The sequence below is a fragment of the Panthera leo genome, chromosome B4, assembly GCF_018350215.1.
Source record: "Panthera leo isolate Ple1 chromosome B4, P.leo_Ple1_pat1.1, whole genome shotgun sequence".
Classification (NCBI taxonomy): domain Eukaryota; kingdom Metazoa; phylum Chordata; class Mammalia; order Carnivora; family Felidae; genus Panthera; species Panthera leo.
Genome location: NC_056685.1, coordinates 23,786,307 through 23,812,210, shown reverse-complemented (window position 1 = coordinate 23,812,210; position 25,904 = coordinate 23,786,307). Strand labels below are relative to the sequence as shown.

The 25,904-nt window shown below is 38.3% G+C and overlaps 1 protein-coding gene across 8 annotated transcripts in view; it reads right to left on the bottom strand.

The window, feature by feature from the left end:
• The window catches only part of MYO3A (myosin IIIA), a 241,940-nt gene that overhangs the window by 99,750 nt on the left and 116,286 nt on the right, over positions 1–25,904 (bottom strand). For all 8 annotated transcript variants that reach the window (XM_042945148.1, XM_042945151.1, XM_042945153.1 and 5 more), the window contains 2 exons: positions 13,628–13,726; positions 13,414–13,528 (listed from right to left, as the gene is read on the bottom strand). In XM_042945148.1, coding sequence (XP_042801082.1) covers positions 13,414–13,528; positions 13,628–13,726 — 214 coding nt within the window. The remainder of the gene's footprint in view (positions 1–13,413; positions 13,529–13,627; positions 13,727–25,904) is intronic.

Here is a 25,904-nt window from a genome sequence, read left to right as displayed (position 1 = left end):
TGCAGAGCCCAATGCTGGGCTTGAACTCATGACTGTGTGATCAAAACCTGAACTGAGATCAAGAGTCAGACGCATAACTGACTGAGCCACCCAGGTACCCCTAAACTTGATTTTTAGAGCAGTTTGAGGGTCACAGCAAAACTGAGTGGAAAGTATACAGTTACCAGTTAGCCCCTGTCCTCCTTGCTCCACACACCCAGCTCTCCCCACTATCAACATCCTGCATTAGGGTGATGCATGTGTTATAATCAATGAACCTACACTGAAACATGATTGTCACCCAAAGTCCATAGTTGACATCAGAGTTCACACTTGGTGTTGGATATTCTCTGGATTTTTATAAGTGTATAATGACACCTATCTACCACTATAGTACCATACAGTATTTCCATTGCCCTAAAATCCCCTGTGCTCTGCCTATTCACCTCTCTTTGCAGCCTATAACTACCCGTGGTCTTTTACTGTTTCCATAGTTTTGCCTTTTCCAAAATGTTCTCTAGTTGGGATCATATAGTCTATAGCCCTTTCAGATTGGCTTCTTTCACTTAGTGATGTGCATTTAAGGTTCCCCCATGTGTTTTCATGGCTTGATAGCTCGTTTCTTTTTAGCACTGAATAATACCCCATTATTAGGATGTGCCACAGTTTATTTATCCATTCACCCACTGAAGGACGTCTCAGTTACTTTAAGTTTTGGTGATTATGAATGAAGTTACTACAAACATTAGTACACAGGTTTTTGTGTGGATATAAATTTTCAATTCCTTTGGGTAAATACCAAAGACCTTGACTGCTGGATCACATGGTAAGAGTATGAGAACTCTTCCCATGGAGACTGCCATGTGAAGAAGAAGACAGAGATCAAAGTGAGGCATCTGCAATCCAAGGTCACTAAGGACTGCCAGGCAATCACCAGAAAGTAGAGAAGAGGCATGGAACAGATTCTCCCTCACAGCCCTCTACAAGAAACTAACCTTGTCTCAGACTTCTAACCTGTAGAACTGTGAGGAAATAAATTTCTGTTACTTAAATCACCTGGCCTGTGGTACTTTGCTGTGGCAGCCTTAGCAAAGGAATATAGTATCAATGCTTTTTTACTAAACTGATGAATAAGATGCATAACCTTGGGATAATCATGTTTATTCTTTTTCTTTTAATGTTTATTTATTTTTGTGAGAGAGAGAGAGAGAGAGAGAGAGAGAGAGAGAGTGCAGGTAGGGGAGGGGCAGAGAGAGAGGCAGACATAGAATCTGAAGCAGGTTCCAGGCTCTGAGCTGTCAGTGCAGAGCCCAACACGGAGATCAAATCCATGAATCACGAGATCATGACCTGAGCCAACATCGGACACTTAACCGACTAAGCCATCCAGGCTCCCTCAATGTGTTTATTCTTAACTGTTTAAAACCTTTGAGATAATATTAGAGACATAGAAAAAAAATCTGGCAATTAACTTTTGTGACTTGAATTTAAATACTTATTTGATAATATACTTATGATTTTAATTTTAAAAGCATAACATAACTTGCAAAGTGTATTCAAATATATAAAATACTTGATCTTCTACATTAGTAATTTTAAATTATTATATTTTCAGGGCTAGTAAGTTGAAGTGTTTAAGATTTAGTTAAATGACTAGAAAGTTTAGAAAGTCCTTATCAATCCTGATAAGACTGCTGTGTTAGTCATTTAGAATATCTGAAAGACTGAAATGTACTATATTTTACATAGTTTCAGGCATGCAAAGAACTTAATTATATCTGTTTAGGACAAGTTATGAGTTAAGTGAACAAAGCAGACGGAAAGTTGTTTCTATTCTTAGACAAAGATTGTTAGATGCACAAATTGAAATAAAAGATGTGTCAAGAGAATGAGAAGACAAGCCACGGACTGAAAGAAAGTATTTGCAAAAGGCACATCTGATAAAGGATTGTTATCCAAAACATAATTTTTTTTTAAAACAATAAAAAAAAACCTGGTTAAAAAAATGGGTCAAAGACCTTAACAGACACCTTGCCAAAGAAGATGTACAGATGCAAAATAAGCATATGAAAGATGTTCCACATCATACGTCATCAGAGAAATGTAAATGGAAACCACAAGGGGTTACCATGGCATACCTTTCAGATTGGCCAAAAGCCAAAAAAACACTGACAGCACCAAATGCCGATCAGGATGTGAAGCAACAAGAACTCTCACTCATTGCTGCTGGGAATGCAAACTGTTACAGCCACCTTGGTGGACAGCTTGACAGTTTCCTACAAAACTAAACACACTCTTACCACACAATCGAACAACTGAGATCCATGGTATTTACCCAAAGGAACTGAAAACTTACATTTTCACCAAAAGTGAATCCTAATGTCAACTATGAACTTCGGATCGTAATGACACGTCAGTGTAGGTTCATCTACTTGCTTCCTTGTAGGTTTCTAAGAATTCCCCATCATTTTCACACCTTAGTTCCAGTTCATGTTCTTTTTCTCCCTCTCCACACATTATAATCTCTTCTTAGAACCTCTCAGTGACCAGCCACTAGACTTCATGTTTCTATAACATTCTCTGTTTGTTATCATGGAATTGATTACATTTTATTGACATTATGCTCAGCATATGTGTCTTCTATCAGATTATAAATTCAATGAGGACAGAGACTCTGCTTAATTCATATCTCTAATTCCTACACAGCAGGCACTCAATTAATGCTCATCAAACTGTTTTCTTTTGCATCAATCAAGTGACAGTAAAGTTTTCTTCACCCCGCTCAAGAGAGTGGTGAGAAAGGACGATCCCTGTGCTTCAAAGCAGGTGGGAATCACCGTGGACTGTGACAAAGTGACAACAGCCCAGGCTGAGGGGTGTGGCACTACCCAGTCTAGCCCTGGGATAGTCAAGATGCTAATGCTGCCACTGGGAAAGGACAAAGAAGGCAGGATGGGGAGGAGCAGGCTGGGACAGGTACCCACAGGCAGGGACACTATCAGAGCCCACATTACCAGCCAAACAGGAACTGACAAGAGGAAAAGAAGGAGAGGCCCTGCTGTCAGCATTTGCAGGTGAATTTCTATACAAGGGATATTAACATTTGCTCTGTGTAGGATGAACTTCGCACGTACTTAAAGCAATAAAATGACATGACCAATCTGCAAAGATTAGAATTAAAATTATATAGCCCTCAATTTTAGTCACCAAATCACAGATAATGAAACCTATTGTATTGATAATGAAACTCACACTAGACAGGTTTAGTTATTGGTCTAAGGACACACAGCTAGAGACAAGCCATGTCAAGGAATTTAACCCACAGGTGCTGACTCCCTAGTACAGAAATATTGTTATTTTAACTGTCTTCCTGGGTCCCATCATTCATTTCGTTCAGGTCATTAGTGTTGGCTGAGTTAGGACCTACTAGAATCATAACTTATTTTCTGCATTTTGAATGAAGGCAAGTAGGTATCAAGTTATTATTATTTTAAAATCATTATCAAATGACTAACTAAAAAAGACTGATATGCCTCTCTCACCCTAGCCCAAACCAATTTTTTAAAATGAAGCATTTCACAGAAATTCACTTAAGATACTTAAAAACTTGTTTCACAAGTTTTGTTGTAACTGTATTTTGTTGTAACTATAGTCATAACTTGTAATCCAAAGAAAATGTATTAGAATGCTATTTTAGACTATCATAAGAAATGTAAGCAAAATTAAAGCAGAAAAAGGCATTCCCATCTTAGACATGAAACAAATGACACTGTGCTAAGAAAAACAAAACCTCCTGTCATGACATAGTAAACATGTTCTCTAGATGAGTTGAATCATAAAACCAGTCACCATTTACTTTAAAACCATGGCAGGACAATGGCTTAGGAAATCATATGTTTTAAAATGTTTTAGAGGTTTCCAACTTGTGTGATTTTCAGAGAAGATCTGCTTTTGATTTGCCTGTCATTCCTTTGCATTGTGTTGACTCACCAATGCACAAGTGAATTGTATGTAACCCCTAGGGATATTTAAAGGGACACATCTACCATGGGTACTATCAACACCCATCAGAGAATGATAAGGGAGGGGGAGAGACAGAGAGAGAAAGAGATGGTCATCTTGGAGAATCACCACAACTCTGCTCCAGTGAAGTGGGAAAGCAGCAAGCAATGCTTGGAGGGTGTGAGAATCATGTTACTTAACTTGATATTGAAAGTTGCCTCTTTCCAAAATGGAACTGAAGCAGCCACTGCCACAGGAAATATCCAAGAAAGCCAGTGAGGTTAAAAAAAAATCAGGGGTGCCTGGGTGGCTTAGTAGGTTAAGCATCTGACTCTTGCTCAGCCCCTGGGATCTATGCCTAGTGTAGAGCCTGCTTAAGATTCTTTCTGACTCTCCCTCTGCCCCAACTCCAAAAAAAAACAAAACAAAAAGAGAAACAAACAAACAAAAAAAACAACCACAAAAAACAAACAAACAAACAAAACCATCAGGGCTTGGATAAAAAGGAAATAAACATCTACTCAGTTTAATTCTACTGTCTCCAAACCTGGGCAATATGCCCTGTTAACTCTCTGAGTCTCTGCTTTCAGATGGGAGATACCACATCCTAGGAGAGTCACCTTGAACTGGACCAAGTCTTCACGAGATATTTAACAGTGGGGTACCTGAGTGACTCAGTTGAGCAGTCTGACACTTGATTTCAGTTCAGGTCCTGTTCTCACAGTTTCATGATGGGGTGGGGCCTGCTTGAGACTCTGTCTCCCTCTCTCTCTACCCACCCCCTCTCAAAATAAAAAATAAAATTAAAAAAGAGAATAAAATAATTAAAAAAAAGATATTGAGCAGTGATTATGCTTTGCTCCAGAAACAGATTTTATATTTTCCTTTATTCCAAACTACATGTTTAGATGTTTGCATGCTCAATAAACACCGAGTATGTGTAAGTTTAGAATACTGTGGTTTTAGAATACTGTGTTTTAAAGAAATGAATTATATTTGTCAGTAGATGTTAGCTGCAAAACTACTTTCATTTCAGTGTTACTAAATATGGTTCTACCAAGCAAAAGAAAGGAGCTGAACCAAATATAAGTAAAACCCTGCCTCTAATGAGAGGGACTTAGAAGTAAACAAACCAATTAAAAATGATTCCCTGCTTCTAAGATAGCAACCTCTGGGGGAGGGAACTGCTAAGAAGATAAGCTCTTCTGATGACAAACACCCGGGAAAGGAGCTACAAAGAGGTCCAGCCCTGGTCAGAACCAGGAGCCGCTTGCCTCCTGTATGACATGCTTCTAGTTTGGAGGACGCCCTGAGATGCAGTCAACCTCTGTTGTTTCCCCCAAAACCAGTCAGCCCACAGAGCCAGAGCACCGTCCAAAGGATCACCTACCATGAGCAACATTCACCTTACGACCAAGGACTGGAGAAAAGGGTAGATGCTGCCTTTTTCTCTATTCACTGCACGCACAAATAAGTTGGCTTCTGCTTTAAGAGGCAGGAGTTCACCCCCATTACCCCCCGGGCTTAAATCAACTTGTCTTTATAGGTACAAGCTGGCGGTGAGGGCAGGGTTAGGGAGGGAAAGTGACATAGCAGAAGGGGAGGAGCCAGATTTGAAAGTGAATTTTTCCAGGCAGAGTGAGAAAGGTACACTGGGAAGCAGTTGTGCCCAGGGAGAGACTGGGTTCAGGGTAGGGTTAGGGTTAAACTAATTAGTATCGTGCCAGCTGGCAGAGCAGCAAACGTTCTATTTCTACTCACAATGCGGCCAATCTAGGTTTACACTGTGCTGAAACACTCAGAGGAGGACAAGATCTTGGTCCTTCAAGCCAGAGAGCAAAAGACCCAAGTGGTCACCTATGATGCTTGGGACATCAGAAGGAAGTATAAGAAGGGGACCTGGAACATGGCTGAAACTCATGCTTCCAGAGCTGAACCAACAACAAACACATTTATTTTGCCAATAATAAAAGTATCTATTTTATTAGGAAATGTATTAGGGTTATCTCTGACTCTAGATACTACAGTTGAGATGTTGCTCCCAAAAGGTAGTCAGGTCAGGTTAACAGCACAGTTTTCAGCACAATACGACAGAGCCCAGACACTCTGACCTCAGAGCACATATAGGGATGTACAGCACTCTACTCCTTACATGAGATAGCCACAGTGAATTCTATAAGCTTAATAATCACTTGATTGTCAACCAATATGCCATCCTCACCATTTCTCTCCCAGCTCTCCAGCAAAAGCTGCTACTGGTCAAGCAAATTCTCCCATCCTCATGTATCCATCCAGTCACCCTGCCAACCTTTGCTATTGTTCTCTTTTATGAGGGTGGAGTAGGGGAATGAGAGTCACACACTGGCCACTGTAAGAACCAGGCATCTGTCTTGCTGGGAGAAAGTTCTTCATATTATAGGTAAGCAAAGAGTACAAGCTTCCTCCAAAACCTTAAGAAATCTTATCAAACAATGGCTTCTTTGTTCCACTTTACAGCATTAAGCTATTTAATGCGTCAACAGAGAGAAGGTCCCCGCCAATCATCTCCTTGCTACCTAGGTACCACAGAGCCACTGAGTTTCCCTATTTGAACTGCAATTTACTGGTTATGGAGTTGTAAGCCCAGTGGTTACAAGCACAGGTTGCAAGCTGTGTTGACAGCTCAGAGCCTGGAGCCTGCTTCAGATTGTGTGTCTCCCTCTCTCTCTGTCCCTCCTCCGCTCATGCTCTATCTCCTTCTCTCTCTCTCTTAAAAATAAATATTAAAAAAAATTAAAATAAAAAAGAGACTAAGGCCAAACATACATAAATGAATGTAAAAGGAAACACAACCAGAATAACTTAAAAGCATCAGAAAACAGCATCAGTCATATCTATGGCATCAAATTTGATGATGATTTCTTAGCAAAATACAGATAACCCAAAAAGAAAACAGAATTTAAATAGATAAGTATCACAGAAGAATCAGAAAGCTGATTAAAGACCCAATATGAAAAAGGCCCAGGACCAGAGGCACATATGGCTGAATTTTATCTAACCTTAATTCAAAGTTTTAAATATCACTGATCCCCAATCTTCTCTAATGATAGAAATAACCTAGGGTGCTTGTAAAAGGCCCAGCTGACTAGGTCTCTTCCGTGGAAATTTCTATATAGAAGAGGACCTATGTATCTGTGTCCAGGTGCTTTATGTCTTCAGAGACACTGGGAGCTAATTTTAACTCTGATTTAAACTTTTACAGGCCAAAGAAAAAAGATAAAAAGCTCACTGGCATACCTTTAATATGCAAATCTGATAAAGATATAACAGAAAACTAAAACAGTAGGTAAATCTCACTGATGAATATAGATGCAAAAATTCTAAATAAAACACCAGGGAATGTAATCCAGAAATTTATCTAAAGAGAAGCACAGTTTGATTCCATTATATTTATTCCAGAAACATAAGGATACTTACATATCAAGAAATCTATCAACATGATAGATGTCAACAAGGTGCTGTAGAAAAATATGATGTCAACTGATGAAGAAAAGGCATTTGATAAAAGTCTGCAGGATTCCTAATAACAGCCCTCAGCAAAGCAGCAATAAAAGGAAATTATTATGATAAATGCTCTTCATCAGAAATAAGAGCAAAACAGTGAAACCATTTTACTTAAAATCAGAAACAAGACAGGGAGACAAGTTATAATCATTTGTAATTAATACTGACTTAGACTCTAAGTCTTAGATGCTCTAAGTACACAAAAGAATAGATGACTGACATAACAGGAAAAAAGTATAAAACTCTTCTTTTCGCTGATGACATGATTATATATTTACATAAGACTACTAGCAGAAAAAAACATTTAGAATTACACCAAAACCCATGACCTGGTTAGGAAAAAAACCTAAAAGCTTAAGTTCTACATAAATAAAACTATAAATTATTAAAAACTCAAACAACATCTAAACAAATAGAAAGGCAAGTCATGACCCGTGATGAGAAAACATAAATAACATGATAAAAATAACAATGCCACAAAAGTTACTAAATAAATTTAATACAATTCTCATTAGAATTCCAGCAGGGCTTTCAGAACTGAATAAGGTGATCTTAAAGTCTATACAGAGAAACAAATGACAGACATTAGCTTAGGCAAGGATTAAAAAGAAGAAAGTGAGAAGAGGACATGCCTTTCTTGGTAGGATGCTTTACTAAAAATATAATATCAAACCACTGTAATTGTCAACAGGATATTGATATAGAGACAGAAACATAGATTGGTGGATAAAATAATGACTCAGAAAGAGATTCCATTCTATATAAGACTTTAATATAGGATAAGTCAATCCAATAGGCAAAGGGTAGTTATTTAACGTAGTGAGGCATGACTGGCTCTCCATAGGGAAGAGAATAAAAGTGGTACCCCATTTGGCAGTATGTAAAAAATTAATTTCAAATGGATCAAATATATTTAATATATTAAGTATATGTTTTTAAACTTTCAAAACAATCTAGGAGTCTACATGTATAATCCAGAGAAAGTGGAAAATTTCTAAACCAAGACTAGAACCCAGATGTTATAAACAAAAAAAAGACTTGTCTGAATATACAAAAATGAAAACCCTATTTTTATATGGTAAAAGTAATGACAAAAAGTTAAGAAAAAAAAGTATAAGTAGGCCATGGACAAGCCAAATAACTGAAAACATATTTAAAACACAAATGATAAAAAAAATATAATGTCAATAATATTCAATGAGAACAAATTGGCATAAAACATAGAAATGACTCAATAAAAGGGCAACATACATACATATATGTTCATAAAAAGCAAATCCAAGCAGCTAACACAAAAAATAAAAAAAAATTAACAAAAGGAAAGATGCTCAAATTCACTCTTAGTTAAGGATATGCAAACTTGAAATGAGAGGTTACATACACCCGTCAGATTACCAAATACTTAAAAAGCTACAACACATGGCAGAGATGGTAGTGTAGGGGACTCACATACATTGCTGGTAGAAATATCAAATGTTTTATAGTTGTTAGAAAGCAATTTTGCAATTCATATTCAAATTTAAAATACATATACCCTATGACCCAGCAATCCCACCGCTAGGGACCTATCCCACTGAGATAAAAGCACCAAGAAATAAAAACAAATTACGGCCTTGTTCAGTGACAAAGACTTAGAAACATTAATAGTTGTATGCCCAGTTATATCTGAATGGCAGAATAAATTATGGTACCATGGAACCATATGTTGGAACCATACCATGGAACACTAGTTGCCTTTAAGAGGACTTATTAGGAGCACTTGGGTGGATCAGTTCGTAAGCATCCGACTTTGGCTCAGGTCATGATCTCACGGTTTGTGGGTTCGACCCCCATGTTGGCTCTGTGCTGAAAGCTCAGAGCCTGGAGCCTGCTTTGGATTCTGTGCCCTCTCTCTCTGTCCCTCCCCTGCTCATGCTCATGCTCTGTCTTTCTCAAAGATAAATAAACATTAAAAAAAATTTAAGAGGAATGATTTAGTGCTACACTAGGTGACTTGAAGGAATTTCCGCAAGGTATTGCAGAGTGAGAGAAACCAGGTATAGAAAAATGTGTGTAACACCAGTTAGAGTGGCTAAAGTTAACAACTCAAGAAACAACAGATGTTGGTGAGGATGTGGAGAAAGTGGAACCCTTTTTCACTGTGGGTGGGGAATGCAAACTGGTGCAGCCACTCAGGAAAACAATATGGAGGTTCCTCAAAAAATTAAAAACAGAACTACCCTACGACCCAGCAATTGCACCCCTAGGAATTTATCCAAAGGATACAAAAATGCTGATTCAAAGGGGCACATGCACCCCAATATTTATACCAGTGCTATCAACAACAATCAAATTATGGAAAGAGCCCACTGTCCATCAACTGATGAATGGATTAAGAAGATGGTGCACACACACACACACACACACACTACTTGGCGATGAAAAGAATGAAATCTTGCCATCTGCAACAACGTGGATGGAAATGGAGGGTATTATGCTAAGTAAAATAAGTCAGCCAGAGAAAAACAGACACCACATGATTTCACTCATATGTGGAATTTGAGAAAATTAACAGATGATCATAGAGGAAGGGAAGGAAAAATAAGATATAAACAGAGAGGGAGGCAAACCATAAGAGACACTTAAATATAGAGAACTGAGGGTTGATGGGGAGGGTTGAGGGGGTAGGGGAGGTAGGTGATGGACATTAAGGAGGGCACTTGTTGGGATGAGCACTGGGTGTTATATGTAAGTGATGAATCACTGGGTTCTATTCCTGAAGACAAGACTATACTGTATGTTAACTGGCCTGAGAATGAATGTGTATATATGTACATGTACATATATATATGTGTGTATAAAAGAAAAATGTGTGTAATATAATACCATATTAATAAAATAATGCCCATCCCTCCAGATTCATGTGCATGTACATGTGTGTTTACACATGTATACATGGTGTCTATAAGCAGTACTTTATAAGCAAGGAGATAAATATGAAATGCTGGATTATAAATGCTGAGTTGTTAACATCCATTTGCTTGGGAAAGGGAAAAAGAGCAGATATGGATGGAGGGGGTGAGATGGGGAAGAGCAAGATGAACAAAAAAGAAGTCTTACAAAAGGCTGCGCTAGAAAGTGACAAGCTGATCCTCAAATTCACATAGAAATTCCAGGGACTCAAAACAATTGGGAAAAAGAACAAAGTTAGGAGAATCACACTTTCCAATTTCAAAACTTATTGCAAAGCCACAGTAATCAAGCGTGGGACTAGCAGAAACATGTAGAGGTAATTATAATAGAACTGAGAGTTCAGAAATAAATCTATACATTTATGGTCAACTGATCTTTTTTTTTTTAATTTTTAAAAATGTTTATTTATGTTTGAGAGACAGAGACAGAGTGTGAGTGGGTGAGGGACAGAGGGAGAGGGAGACACAGAATCTGAAGCAGGCTCCAGGCTCCAAGCTGTCAGCACAGAGCCCGACGTGGGGCTCGAACTCATGAACCGTGAGATCATGACCCAAGCAAAGTCGGACACTTAACCAACTGAGCCACCAGGCGCCCCTTCTTTCTTTTTTTTTTTTTTTAAGTTTATTTATTTTGAGAGAGGGAGAGAGAGTGAGTCGGGGAGAAGCAGAGAGAGAGAGGCACAGAGAGAATCCCAAGTGGGCTCATCATTGTCAGCATAAAGCCTCCCGTAGGGCTTGATCTCATGAACCATGGGATCATGACTTAAGCTGAAATCAAGAATCAGATGCTTAACTGACTGAGACACCAAGGTACCTCAATTTTCTTTTTTTAAATGTTTATTTATTTTAGAGACAGAGAGAGAGAGAGAGAGAGTGCATGTGAGCACAAGGGGGCAGGGGCAGAGAGAGAGGGGGACAGAGGTTCTGAAGTGGGTCTGTGCTGAAAGCAGAGAGCCCGATGTGGGGCTCAAACTCAGGAACAGTGAGATCATGACCTGAGCTGAAGTCAGATGCTTAACCCACTGAGCGACCCAGGCGCCTCTATGGTCAACTGATTTTCACAAGGATGCCAAACCCAGCAATGGAGAAAGAACAGTCTTCAACAAATGGTTGTGGTACAACTGAATATCTACATGCAAAAGAAGCTATCTCACATCAGACACAAATATTAACTCAAAGTGGAACAGTAACCTGTATGCAAGAGTGAAAACAATACAGCTCCTGGAAGAATATTTAGGTATGAATTTCTGTGACTTTGGATGAGTCAATAGTTTCCTATATATGACACAAAAATAACAAGCAACAAAAGACAAATGGATAAACTGGACATCATAAAAATTAAAAACATGTATACTTGCAAAGGACACCATCAAGAAAGTGAAAAGATAATAGGAGCGTCTGGGTGGCTCAGTCATTTAAGTGTCCGACTTCGGCTCAGGTCATGATCTCGCAATTTGTGAGTTTGGGCCCTGCGTCGGGCTCTGTGCTGATAGCTCAGAACCTGGAGCCTGCTTTGGATTCTGTGCCTCTCTCTCTCTCTATTCCTCCCTGCCCTGTGCTCTGTCTCTCTCTCTTTATCTCTCAAAATTAAAGATTAAAAAAAAAAGAAAAAAGAAAAAAGAAGGTACAAAGACAACAAAAGGGAGACAATTTTTGCAAATCACTTATCTGATAAGGGACTTGTATTTACAACATAAATAATCCTTAACAATTCAATAATAAAAACGCAACCCAATTTTTTAAAAAGGTAAAGGGTATGAATAGACATTTCTTCACACAAGATACATAAATGACCAATAAGTACACGTAAAGAAGTTCAGGGTCATAAGCCATTAGGTAAATGCAAATCAAAACCACAATAAGGTACCACTTCATACCCACTAGGATGGCTATAATAAAAAAGACAGATAATAGTAAATGTTGGGGAGGATATGGAGAAACTGGAAACTTTGCGCACTGCTGGTTAGAATGTAAACTAGTGCAGCTGCTTTGGAAAACAGTCTAGCAGTTCCTCAAAAGGTTCAACACAGTGTTACCCTATGACTCAGTAGTTCCACTCCTAGGTATACACCAAAGAGAAATGGAAACTTACGTCCACACAAAAAATTGTACATGAGTGTTCATAGCTGCATTATTCATGATAGCCCCCAAATGGAAACAACCCAAATGTCTATCAACTGATGACCGGATAAATAACATCAAGTATATCCATAAAATGAGGTATTATTCAACAATGAAAAGAAATGAACTACTGATACATGCTCCATCCAACATGCGTGCACCTTGAAAACATTACTATGTTAAATGAGAGAAGCTAGTCACACAGGATGATGTATTGCATCACTCTGTTTATGTGAAATGTCCAGAATAAAATGATCCATGGTGACAGAAAACAAAAATGGGTAAGAATGAGGAGGAACTCCTAATCACTAGCATGTTTCTTTTGGGAGTGAAAAATTTAGAACATGAAAATATTCTAAAAATGATTATGATGATGGATGCATAATTCTGAATATACTAAAAGTCATTAAAATGTACCCTCTAAATGGCTGACTTGTATGGTATGTGAATTACATCTTAATAAAGTTGTATTAAAAAACTGCACTAAAAAAAGACTCCACTAGCACTCCCATTTAGGTATTTATGCAAAATGTAAGATATATGGGAGATGCAAATATAAATGAAAGATTCAGAACAAAATGAAATTCAATTATATGTCATGGCCACCATCTCTTTACATATGAAGTAAATACTGTAACATTCTGTTAAGTATTCTCGTTATTCTGTAAGGTTGTTTCAGTAATTAAAAGAATGATTCACATAAAACACTTAGTACAATGCCTGGCATATATTAATCACTCAATAAATGCTCATTCTTACCATTAGGGATGACAAAATGATATTTCCTAAAGAGGTTCCAAATGTCTTTCATACTTACCTCCATTGTAAAACCTATGACTTTGAAACATTGCTCAATTAATTCATATTGGGATTTATAGAAAGTATTATTCATCATATCCTGTACTGTTCTGAGGTGGTCATTTTGTAGATATCTGAAAAAAATATGAAAGGATGGGTCAAAATCTAAAGTTCAATCAGAAGTGAAAATATTACTTATACAAGTACCACCTTGTATAAGGTGGTAACCTTACCTGGGAGGCTTATTTTCAGGCAATTTGTAATGGGCTAGTTTCTTCTTTTCAGCTAATCCAGCATAGATATAGTAAAAAATATGAAAATTTTTTTCTCCACTGAAAAAAGAAGACATTTTCAGTAAGGGGATTAGTAAGAATATTTACTAATTTAAAATTACTTGGCAATATAATTATCAGAACAACTGTGAGTGTTAACATGGGCTTCCCAGAAAATTTGATTTAGGCTTTTTATTGTTGTCGTCATTATTTTCAACAACCACTGTCATTAAATTCCAGACACGACTAACCACTTTATATGAATCATTCAATGCACGTTTGTGAGGGACTATTAGGCATTGCTCTAGACACTAGAATGTAGCAGGAGTGAAACAGTCAAAAATCCATAACCTCTTGGAGTTTACACAGAAAAACAAATTAATTATATATACAGCATACCAGATGGTCATAAGTGCTACATTATCTCATTTACCTGCCACAGCCCCCTAGTTACTCATGGGCTCCCATCATTTTACAATCATGGACACTGAAACTTAGAGGGGTTACCATTCTCCCCTCAGCTCATACAGCTGATGGCTAAATTGGATTCAAATCAGGGCTGTTTCATTCCAAAGTCTTTAACTACTTTGTTAAATGTTTTTTTCTGGGGCTCACTTGCATGAGAAATCCGTTTCTTAGGACTCTCAAATTCCATTATTCTGTGGTCTACATATTAACAGCATTCCCCAGATCCTGGAATAATACAAATAAGGGAATAACAGTAATAATTTATTCAATTATGTATGCATATGCATATATGTATATATATACATGTATATATATGCTTACATATTATAAAATCAATGATAACAGTGATACAAGGGACTAGAGAGAGAAATTAGCATTATTTTGTTATTATAGGGTGCTGACTCTAGTGTTATTTGAAAGTAGACTTACATTAGTGGTAAATATATATTAAAAACTCTAAGGCAACCACTAAAAAACTAAAAAACAATAAATATTACCAAAATACGCTAAGAAAGGAGAGAAAATGGAATGACAGAAAATGCTCAATTAAAATGACAAAATGCAGAAAAAGAATGGGAAACACAAATAGGAACAAAGAACAAGGGCAACAATTAGAAAGAATTAACAAATATAACAGATATTAACCAACTATATCAGTAATCACTCTGAACATCAATGGTTTAAATATACCAATTAAAAACAAATTGTTAGGGGCGCTGGGTGGCTCAGTCGGTTAAGCGGCTGACTTCGGCTCAGGTCATGATCTCACTGTCCGTGAGTTCGAGCCCCGCGTCGGGCTCTGTGCTGACAGCTCAGAGCCTGGAGCCTGCTTCCGATTCTGTGTCTCCCTCTCTCTCTGACCCTCCCCTGTTCATGCTCTGTCTCTCTCTGTCTCAAAAATAAATAAAATAAACGTTAAAAAAAATTAAAAAAAAAAAAACAAAAAAACAACAAATTGTTAGAGGGATCAAAAAATAAGACCTATACATATGTTGTCTGCAAGAAACTCACTTTAAATATAAATAAATGGATAAAGAGGAATATACCATGCTAACATTAATCAAAAGAAAGCTGGAACAGCTATATTAATTTCAGACAGAGCAGACTTCAAAGCAAGGAAGTTCTTAGGGATTAAGAAGTATATTACAATAATGATAAGGGGTTCACTTCTCCAAGAGACATAATAATCCTTCATGTTTATGGACATGACAGTGGAACATGAAACTATGTGAGACAAAAACTAATAGAACTGCAAGGAGAAACAGAAGAATGCATGTCTCTCAAAACTGGACAGATCCCATAGGCAGAAGAAAAGCAGTAAGGATACAGGTGAATGCACCAATAACATCAATCAACTGGATATAACTGATATAGACTTCTTCACCCAACAACAGCAGAATTCACATTCTTCTCAAACTCATATAGAACATTCACCAAGACAGACCACATCTTAAGCCATAAAACACACCTTAACAAATTAAAAATAACTGACATCATATATCTCTGCTCTTAGACCACAATGGAATTAAACTAGAAGTCAATAACAGAAATATAACCAGAAAATTCCAAAATATGTGGAGATTAAACAATGTAGTTCTAAATAGCACATGGGTCAAAAGAGAAATATGAAAAGAAATTTTAAAAGATTTTGAATTGGGTGAGAATGAAAACACAACTTACTAAATTTGTGGGATGCAGAGAAAGCAGTGTTTAGACAGCTATTCATAGCATTGAATGCATATATTAAAAAGAAAACAGATCTAAAAACAATAAGTTTTCATTTTAGGAAACTAGAAAATGAGCAAATTAAACCCAAAGTAAGCAGAAGAAAAGAAATAAGAAATAGAGCAGAAATCAATGAAATTAGAAACCAGAATTTAGTACAGAAAGATCAATGAAACCAAAAGCTTTACAAAAAACAAAACAACAACAACAACAAAAAAATAAGCTCCTAGTCTGGCTAAGGAAAAGAAAAAAAAAAAAAAGAGGACAAAAGTTACTAGTAACAGAAATAAAAGAAGGGACCTCAATCACCAAAGGTCCCACTGAAATTAACAGGATAATAAAAGGATACTATAAGCAACTCAATCCCTCAAAACTGAGATGAAATGGACCAATTCTTTGAAAGACCCAATATGTCAAAACTCACACAAGAAGAAACAGATCATTTAAATAGGCTCAAAATCTATTAAAGAAGTTGAATCAATAATTAACAATCTTCCAAACTAGAAAGGTCCAGATGGGTTCACTGGTGAATTATGCCAAATACTTCATGCAGAATTTATACCAATTCTCTACAATCCCTTTCAGAAGACAGAAGCAAAGTGAACACTTAAACTCATTCAATGAGGCTAGAATTACCCTAATACAAAAACCAAATAAAGATATTATAAGAAACTATAGACTAATATCTCTCATGAACATAAGTGAAAAAATCCTCAACAAAACATTAGCAAATTGAATCCAGCAATGAATAAACAGAATTATACACCATGACCAAGTGGGATATATCCCAGGTACCCATGCATGGTTCGTTCGATGTTCAAAAATCAATCCATGTATTCTATCATATCAACAGGCTAAAGAAGAAAAATCACATGATCATACCAATAGATGCACAAAAAGCATTTGATAAAATCCAAAAGCCATTCATGACAAAAACTCTCAGTAAACTAGGAATAGAGGGGAACTTCATCAACTTGGTACAGAATATCCACAAAAAAACCTACAGATAAAATCATATTTAATGTTGAGAAACTGAAAGTTTTCACACTAAGATCAAGAACAAGGTAAAGATGTCCCCTCTCACCTGCTTTTCAATATTGCACTGGAAGTCCTAACTCATGCCTACAGTTTGAGAGGGGAGAAATAAAAGTCTTTCTTCACAGATGACTTTATTATCTGTATAGAAAATGCTACAGAATTGACAAAAAAAAAATTCCTCAAACTAGTAAGCAACTATAGCGAGTCTGCAGGGTACAGGTTAAATACAAAATCAATCCCACCTAAAATCCCAGCAAGTTATTTTGTGGGTACTAACAAACAGATTCTAAAGTTTATATGGAGAAGCAAAAGACCCAGAAGGGCCAATTCAGTATTTAACAAGAAAAAAATTTAAAGGACTGAGATTGCCTGACTTCAAGAATTCTTATGGAGCTTTCAAAATCCAGACAGTGAGGTATTGACAAAAACACAAGAGACAAATAGATCAATGAGACAGATGGAGAGCCCAGAATATAGTCCACTGATCCTTTAAAAAAATTTTTTTTAATATTTCTTTATTTTTGAGAGAGACAGAGAGACAGAGAATGAGTGGGGGAGGGCTGGGAGAGAAGGAGACACAGAATGTGAAGCAGGCTCCAGGCTCTGAGCTGTCAGCACAGAGCCCAATGCAGGGCTCGAACTCACAGACCATGAGATCATGACCTGAGCAGAAGTCGGAGGCTTAACTGAGCCACCCAGGTACCCCACCACTGATTCCTGACAAAGTAGTTAAGACAATACAATGAAGCAAAGACCAAAAAAAAAAAAAAAAAAAAAAAAAATCCAAATGAAGACCTTACACCATCCACAAAAATTAACTCAAAATGGGTCATAGACCTAAATGTGTAAAACACAAAACTATAAAACTCTTAGAAGATCAAATAAGACAAGAGCTGATGCTGGATATGGTAATGACTTTTTAGATACAACAACAAAGTCATGATCCATGAAAGAAATGATGGATAAACTGGACTTCATTAAAATTAAAAACTGTCTGCTCTGTTAAAAGCATTTTCAGTAATCGAAAAAAGCCTATGCCAGAGATGGCAGCGTAGGAGGACTCTGGGCTCACTGCATTCTGCTGATCACTTAGATTCCACCTACATCTGCCTAAATAACCCAGAAAACTGCCAGAAGACTCGCAGAATGGATTCTCTGCAGCCAAGAGCAGACGAGAGGCCCACGGAAGCCGGTAGAAAGGACGGAGAGGCACTGCACGCTACATGGACTGGTGGGAGGGAGCTGGGGCGGAGGGGCAGCCCGCCAGCCAAGCCAGCCAAGCAGAGCCCCCCGAGTCTGGCTTGTAAAAGCGGAGGGGCCGGATGGAGTGTGTTCTGACAGCAAGCGGGACTTAACATCTGGGAGGTTATAAGTTAACAGCTCTGCTTGGAGAGAGCGGGAGGACTAGAGGACAATGGGAGGGAGAGTTGTTGAGCCCCAGACGAAAGAGCTCAGCTTGGCCAGGAACAAAGGCACTCGCCAGCGCCATCTCCCTCGCCCATCCCCCAGCCAAAATCCCAAAGGGAACCAGTTCCTGCTGGGGAACTTGCTTGCACCGCGCAAACATCCAACGCTGTGATTCTGAGGATCCATTCCTCCCTCGGTGGGTCTGACTCCCTCCTGGTGCCACAGGGTCCCTCCCAAAGCAGATCACTGAAGGAGAAGTGAGCTGAGCCTGCCCCGTGCCCCCCCCCCCCCCCCCCCCCGTGCACCTTGCCAATCCACCCCAGCTAATAGGCCAGATCCCCAGCACCACAAGCCTGGCAGTGTGCAAGTAGCCCAGACGGGCCACACCACCCCACAGTGAATCCCGCCCCTAGGAGAGGGGAAGAGAAGGCACACACCAGTCTGACTGTGGCCCCAGCGGTGGGCTGGGGACAGACATCAGGTCTGACTGCGGCCCCACCCACCAACACAAGTTATTCAAAACAGCACAGAGGAAGTGCCCCACAGTTCCACACCACTCCAGGGACTATCCAAAATGATGACACGGAAGAATTCCCCTCAAAACAATCTCCAGGAAATAACGATAGCCAACGAACTGATCAAAAAGGATTTAAACAATATAACAGAAAGTGAATTTAGAATAATAGTCACAAAATTAATCGCTGGGCTTGAAAACAGTATAGAGGACAGCAGAGAATCTATTGCTACAGAGATCAAGGGACTAAGGAACAGTCAGGAGGAGCTAAAAAATGCTATAAATGAACTACAAAATAAAATGGAGACAACCACAGCTTGGATTGAAGAGGCAGAGGAGAGAATAGGTGAACTGGAAGATAAAATTATGGAAAAAGAGGAAGCTGAGAAAAAGAGAGATAAAAAAATCCAGGAGTATGAGGGGAAAATTAGAGAACTAAGTGATGCACTAAAGAGAAATAATCTACGCATATTTGGTATTCCAGAGGAGGAAGAGAGAGGGAAAGGTGCTGAAGGTGTACTTGAAGAAATAATAGCTGAGAACTTCCCTGATCTGGGGAAGGAAAAAGGCATTGAAATCCAAGAGGCACAGAGAACTCCCTTCAGACGTAACTTGAATCGGTCTTCTGCACGACATATCATAGTGAAACTGGCAAAATACAAGGATAAAGAGAAAATTCTGAAAGCAGCTAGGGATAAACGTGCTGTACATATAAAGGGAGACCGATAAGACTCGTGACGGATCTCTCTCCTGAAACTTGGCAGGCCAGAAAGGAATGGCAGGAGATCTTCAATGTGATGAACAGAAAAATGCAGCCTGGAATCCTTTATCCAGCAAGTCTGTCATTTAGAATAGAAGAAGAGATAAAGGTCTTCCCAAACAAACAAAAACTGAAGGAATTCGTCACCACTAAACCAGCCCTACAAGATATCCTAAGGGGGATCCTGTGAGACAAAGTACCAGAGACATCACTACAAGCATGAAACCTACAGACATCATAATGACTCTAAACCCATATCTTTCTATAATAACACTGAACGTACATGGACTAAATGTGCCAACCAAAAGACATAGGGTATCAGAATGGATAAAAAAACAAGACCCATCTATTAGCTGTCTACAAGAGACTCATTTTAGACCTGAGGACACCTTCAGATTGAAAGTGAGGGGATGGAGAACTATTTATCATGCTACTGGAAGTCAAAAGAAAGCTGGAGTAGCCATACTTATATCAGACAAATGAGACTTTAAATTAAAGGCTTTAACAAGAGATGAAGAAGGGCATTATATAATAATTACAGGGTCTATCCATCAGGAAGAGCTAACAATTATAAATGTCTATGTGCTGAATACGGGAGCCCCCAAATATATAAAACAATTACTCACAAACATAGACAACCTTATTGATAAGAATGTGGTCATTGCAGGGGACTTTAACACTCCACTTACAGAAATGGATTGATCATCTAGACACATGGTCAATAAAGAAACAAGGGCTCTGAATGATACATTGGATGAGATGGACTTGACAGATATATTTAGAACTCTGCATCCCAAAGCAACATGGGACATTCTCGAGTGCACATGGAACATTCTCCAAGATAGATCACATACTGGGTCACAAAACAGCCCTTCATAAGTATACAAGAATTGAGATCATACCATGCATACTTTCAGACCACAATGCTATGAAGCTTGAAATCAACCACAGGAAAAAGTCTGGAAATCCTCCAAAAGCATGGAGGTTAAAGAAACCCTACTAAAGAATGAATGGGTCAACCAGACAATTAGAGAAGAAATTAAAAAATATATGGAAACACACAAAATGAAAATACAACAATCCAAATGCTTTGGGATGCAGCGAAGGCAGTCCTGAGAGGAAAATACATTGCAATCCAGGCCTATCTCAAGAAACAAGAAAAATCCCAAATATAAAATCTAACAGCACACCTAAAGGAAATAGAAGCAGAACAGCAAAGATACCCGAAACCCAGCAGAAGAAGAGAAATAAGAAAGATCAGATCAGAAATAAACAATATAGAATCTAAAAAAACTGTAGAGCAGATCAATGAAACCAAGAGTTGGTTTTTTGAAAAAATAAACAAAATTGATAAACTGCTAGCCAGGCTTCTCAAAAAGAAAAGGGAGATGATGACCCAAATAGATTAAAATCATGAATGAAAATGGAATTATTACAACCAATCCCTCAGAGATACAAGCAATTATCAGGGAATACTATGAAAAATTATATGCCAACAAACTGGACAACCTGGAAGAAATGGACAAATTCCTAAACACCCACACACTTCCAAAACTCAATCAGGAGGAAATAGAAAGCTTGAACAGACCCATAACCAGTGAGGAAATTGAATCAGTTATCAAAAATCTCCCAACAAATAAGAGTCCAGGACCAGATGGCTTCCCAGGGGAGCTCTACCAGATGTTTAAAGCAGAGATAATACCTATCCTTCTCAAGCTATTCCAAAAAATAGAAAGGGAAGGAAAACTTCCAGACTCATTCTATGAAGCCAATATTACTTTGATTCCTAAACCAGAGACCCAGTAAAAAAGAAGAACTACAGGCCAATATCCCTGATGAATATGGATGCAAAAATTCTCAATAAGATACTAGCAAATCGAATTCAACAGCATATAAAAAGAATTATTCACCATGATCAAGTGGGATTCATTCCTGGGATGCAGGGCTGGTTCAACATTCACAAATCCATCAACGTGATACATCACATGAATAAAAGAAAAGATAAGAACCATATGATCTTGTCAATCGATACAGAAAAAGCATTTGACAAAATTTAGCATCCTTTCTTAATAAAAATCCTCGAGAAAGTCGGGATAGAAGGAACATACTTAAACATCATAAAAGCCATTTATGAAAAGCCCACAGCTAACATCATCCTCAATGGGGAAAAACTGAGAGCTTTTTCCCTGATCAGGAACACGACAGGGATGTCCACTCTCACCGCTGTTGTTTAACATAGTGTTGGAAGTGCTAGCATCAGCAATCAGACAACAAAAGGAAATCAAAGGCATCAAAACTGGCAAAGATGAAGTCAAGCTTTCACTTTTTGCAGATGACATGATATTATACATGGAAAATCTGACAGACTCCACCAAAAGTCTGCTAGAACTGATACATGAATTCAGCAAAGTTGCAGGATACAAAATCAATGTACAGAAATCAGTTGCATTCTTATACACTAACAATGAAGCAACAGAAAGACAAATAAAGAAACTGATCCCATTCACAATTGCACCAAGAAGCATAAAATACCTAGGGATAAATCTAACCAAAGATGTAAAAGATCTGTATGCTGAAAACTATAGAAAGCTTATAAAGGAAATTGAAAAAGACATAAAGAAATGGAAAAACATTCCATGCTCTTGGATTGGAAGAATAAATATTGTCAAAATGTCAATACTACCCAAAGCTATCGACACATTCAATGCAATCCCAATCAAAATTGCACCAGCATTCTTCTCAAAGCTAGAACAAGCAATCCTAAAATTCATATGGAACCACAAAAGGCCCTGAATAGCCAAAGTAATTTTGAAGAATAAGACCAAAGCGAGAGGCATCACAATCCCAGACTTTAGCCTCTACTACAAAGCTGTAATCAGCATGGTATTGGCACAAAAACAGACACATAGACCAGTGGAATAGAACAGAAACCCCAGAACTAGACCCACAAACGTATGGCCAACTAATCTTTGACAAAGCAGGAAAGAACGTCCAGTGGAAAAAAGACAGTCTCTTTAACAAATGGTGCTGGGAGAACTGGATAGCAATATGCAGAAGGTTGAAACTAGACCACTTTCTCACACCATTCACAAAAATAAACTCAAAATGGATAAAGGACCTGAATGTGAGACAGGAAACCATCAAAACCCTAGAGGAGAAAGCAGGAAAAGACCTCTCTGACCTCAGCCACAGCAATTTCTTACTTGACGCATCCCCAAAGGCAAGGGAACTAATAGCAAAAATGACCTATTGGGACCTCATGAAGATACAAAGCTTCTGCACAGCAAAGGAAACAACCAACAAAACTAAAAGGCAACCAACAGAATGGGAAACGATATTTGCAAATGACATATCGGACAAAGGGCTAGTATCCAAAATCTATAAAGAGCTCACCAAACTCCACACCTGAAAAACAAATAACGCAGTGAAGAAATGGGAAGAAAACATGAATAGACACTTCTCTAAAGAAGACATCCAGATGGCCAACAGACACATGAAAAGATGCTCAACATCGCTCCTCATCAGGGAAATACAAATCAAAAGCACACTCAGATATCACCTCACGCCAGTCAGAGTGGCCAAAATGAGCAAATCAGGAGACTATAGATGCTGGAGAGGATGTGGAGAAACGGGAACCCTCTTGCACTGTTGGTGGGAATGCAAACTGGTGCAGCCGCTCTGGAAAACAGTGTGGAGGTTCCTCAAAAAATTAAAAATAGACCTACCCTATGACCCAGCAATAGCACTGCTAGGAATTTACCCAAGGGATACAGGAGTAGTGATGCATAGGGGCACTTGTACCCCACTCTCAACAATAGCCAAATTATGGAAACAGCCTAAATGTCCATCAACTGATGAATGGATAAAGAAATTATGGTTTATATACACGATGGAGTACTACGTGGCAATGAGAAAGAATGAAATATGGCCCTTTGTAGCAACGTGGATGGAACTGGAGAGTGTTATGCTAAGTGAAATAAGCCATACAGAGAAATACAGATACCATATGTTTTCACTCTTATGTGGATCCTGAGAAACCTAACACAAACCCATGGGAGAGGGGAGGAAAAAAAAAGAGGTTAGAGTGGGAGAGAGTCAAAGCACTCTTAAAAACTGATAACAAACTGCGGGTTGATAGCAGGTGGGAGGGAGGGGAGGGTGGGTGATGGGTATTGAGGAGGGCACCTTTTGGCATGAGCACTGGGTGTTGTATGGAAACCAATTTGACAATAAATTTCATATATTGAAAAAAAAAGCATTTTCAAGAGAATGAGAAGACAAGCCACAGGTTGGGAGAAAATATTTACAAAAGAAACATCTGATAAAGGACTGTTATCCAAAATATACAAAGAACTTTTTAAAAAATCAACAATAAGAAAACAACCTGATTAAAAAATGGACCAAAAGCCTTCACAGACACCTCACCAAAGAAGATATTACAGATGTCAAATGAGCATATGAAAAGATGCTCCACATCATATGTCATCAGGGAAATGCAAATCAATACCACAAGGAGATATCACTATACATCTGTTTGTTGACAAAACCAAATGTTGGCCAGGATGCAGAACCACAGGAACTCTCATTCACTGCTGGTGGGAATGTAAACTGGTACAGCCACTTTGGAAGACAGTTTGGCATTTCTTACAAAACTCAAGGTATTCTTACCATATGTTCCAGCGATTGAGGTCTTCGGTATTTAGCGAAAGGGGTAGAAAATTTGTGTTCACACAAAAATCTGTATATGGATGTTTGTAGCAGTTTTATTCATCACTGACAAAACTTGAAACAACCAAGAAGTTGCTAGTAGGTGAATGGATAAATAAACTGTACATCCAATGGAATATTAATTCAGTGCTAAAAAGCAATGACCTATGAAGCCATGAAAAGACACGGAGAATCTTTACGTGCATATTACTAAGTGAAAGAAGCCAATGTGCAAAGGCCGCTTTTACATACCATCATATTGTATGATTCCACCTATATGACCTTCTGGAAAAGGCAAAACTATGAAGAAGGTAAGATGATCATTGGTTGCCAGAAGTCGGGGGAGGCAAGGATGAATAGGCAGAGCAGAAGACTTGTATAAGACAGTGAAAATACTCATATATAATACTGTAAGAGTAGATACATGCCAAGCAATTGTCCAAACTCAAAGAAAGTACAACACCAAGAACGAACCTTAATGTAAATCACGGACTCTCGGTGATTACCATGTGTCAGGGTTAAGTTCATCGGTTGTAACATGTATAGCATTCTGGTGTGGGATGTTGGTAATGGGGGAGGTTATGCACCTATTGGGGTAGCAGTATATCTGTACCTTCCTCTCAATTCTGCTGTGAACCTAAAACTGCTGTAAAAAAATAAAGTCTTAAAAACAACTTTCCTAGGTCTCCTCCTCCTGTATATTATGCAATATAATTTCAGTTGAGATAGACGTTTTACCTTTGCTCTTTTTAGAAATTATTATTTCAGTACATGTAAGTTTTCCTCAGAAACAAAGATGAACATATCCACATACATTTACTTCTCCAATGATGCAATAAAAGGTATTTGGAGCTTTAGGGTATCTGTGGCTTCATCTTATAATCTCCAGCTTTGTTTCATGATTCTGCCAAAAATCATTACAAGAATAATTTTTACGGAAGCTCATTTTGGGCTCCAACACACAATTCATATGGGTTTAAAATAACATGGTTCAACGTTTGATATTTGTGTCACATTAGTAACTATTTAAGATACTCTATTTAGTCTTTAACAAATGAACATTTGTAAGTGGATGTGTGCAACTTGATAAAGTGGTTAATGTGGCTTCCTGTTCTTCCTTGTGAGTATTTCAAAAAGAAGGAAAACATTTTGAAAGAAAAAAGTAACACTGATTTGATTGGTATGCATTCTGGGTTGAGAATGTTCCCTGAGTCTGAAAGGGCATAATATCACCATGCCTCGGAAGAGAGTTCAAATGTCCAGGAAATCCAATTCTTTCAAATGTCTGAGTCAGAGGGAACAAGGGCTTGAGGTAAAATAGCAGCAGAGGAAGGGAAAGTGGAGGAAGTTGGGAAAGTCATTCTGGAGATCAACTCACAAGTGTTTGGGCATGGGGAGTGAAGGGAGGGTCCAAGGTTTCATATAAATGGAGAAGGATGGTTCCCGTTCCCCCAAAAGAGACCATGGGGAACGAAAGATGTGTGGGACAAGGTGTATTCCGTTGAATTATATGTGGCAGCAAGATATCTAGGTACATGGAAATGAAAAATGTGAAGTCAGGTGGGAGTGAGAAGTGTATCTTTGGGTGTCAATCACTTTGAGCTACCTGTTGATGCCAT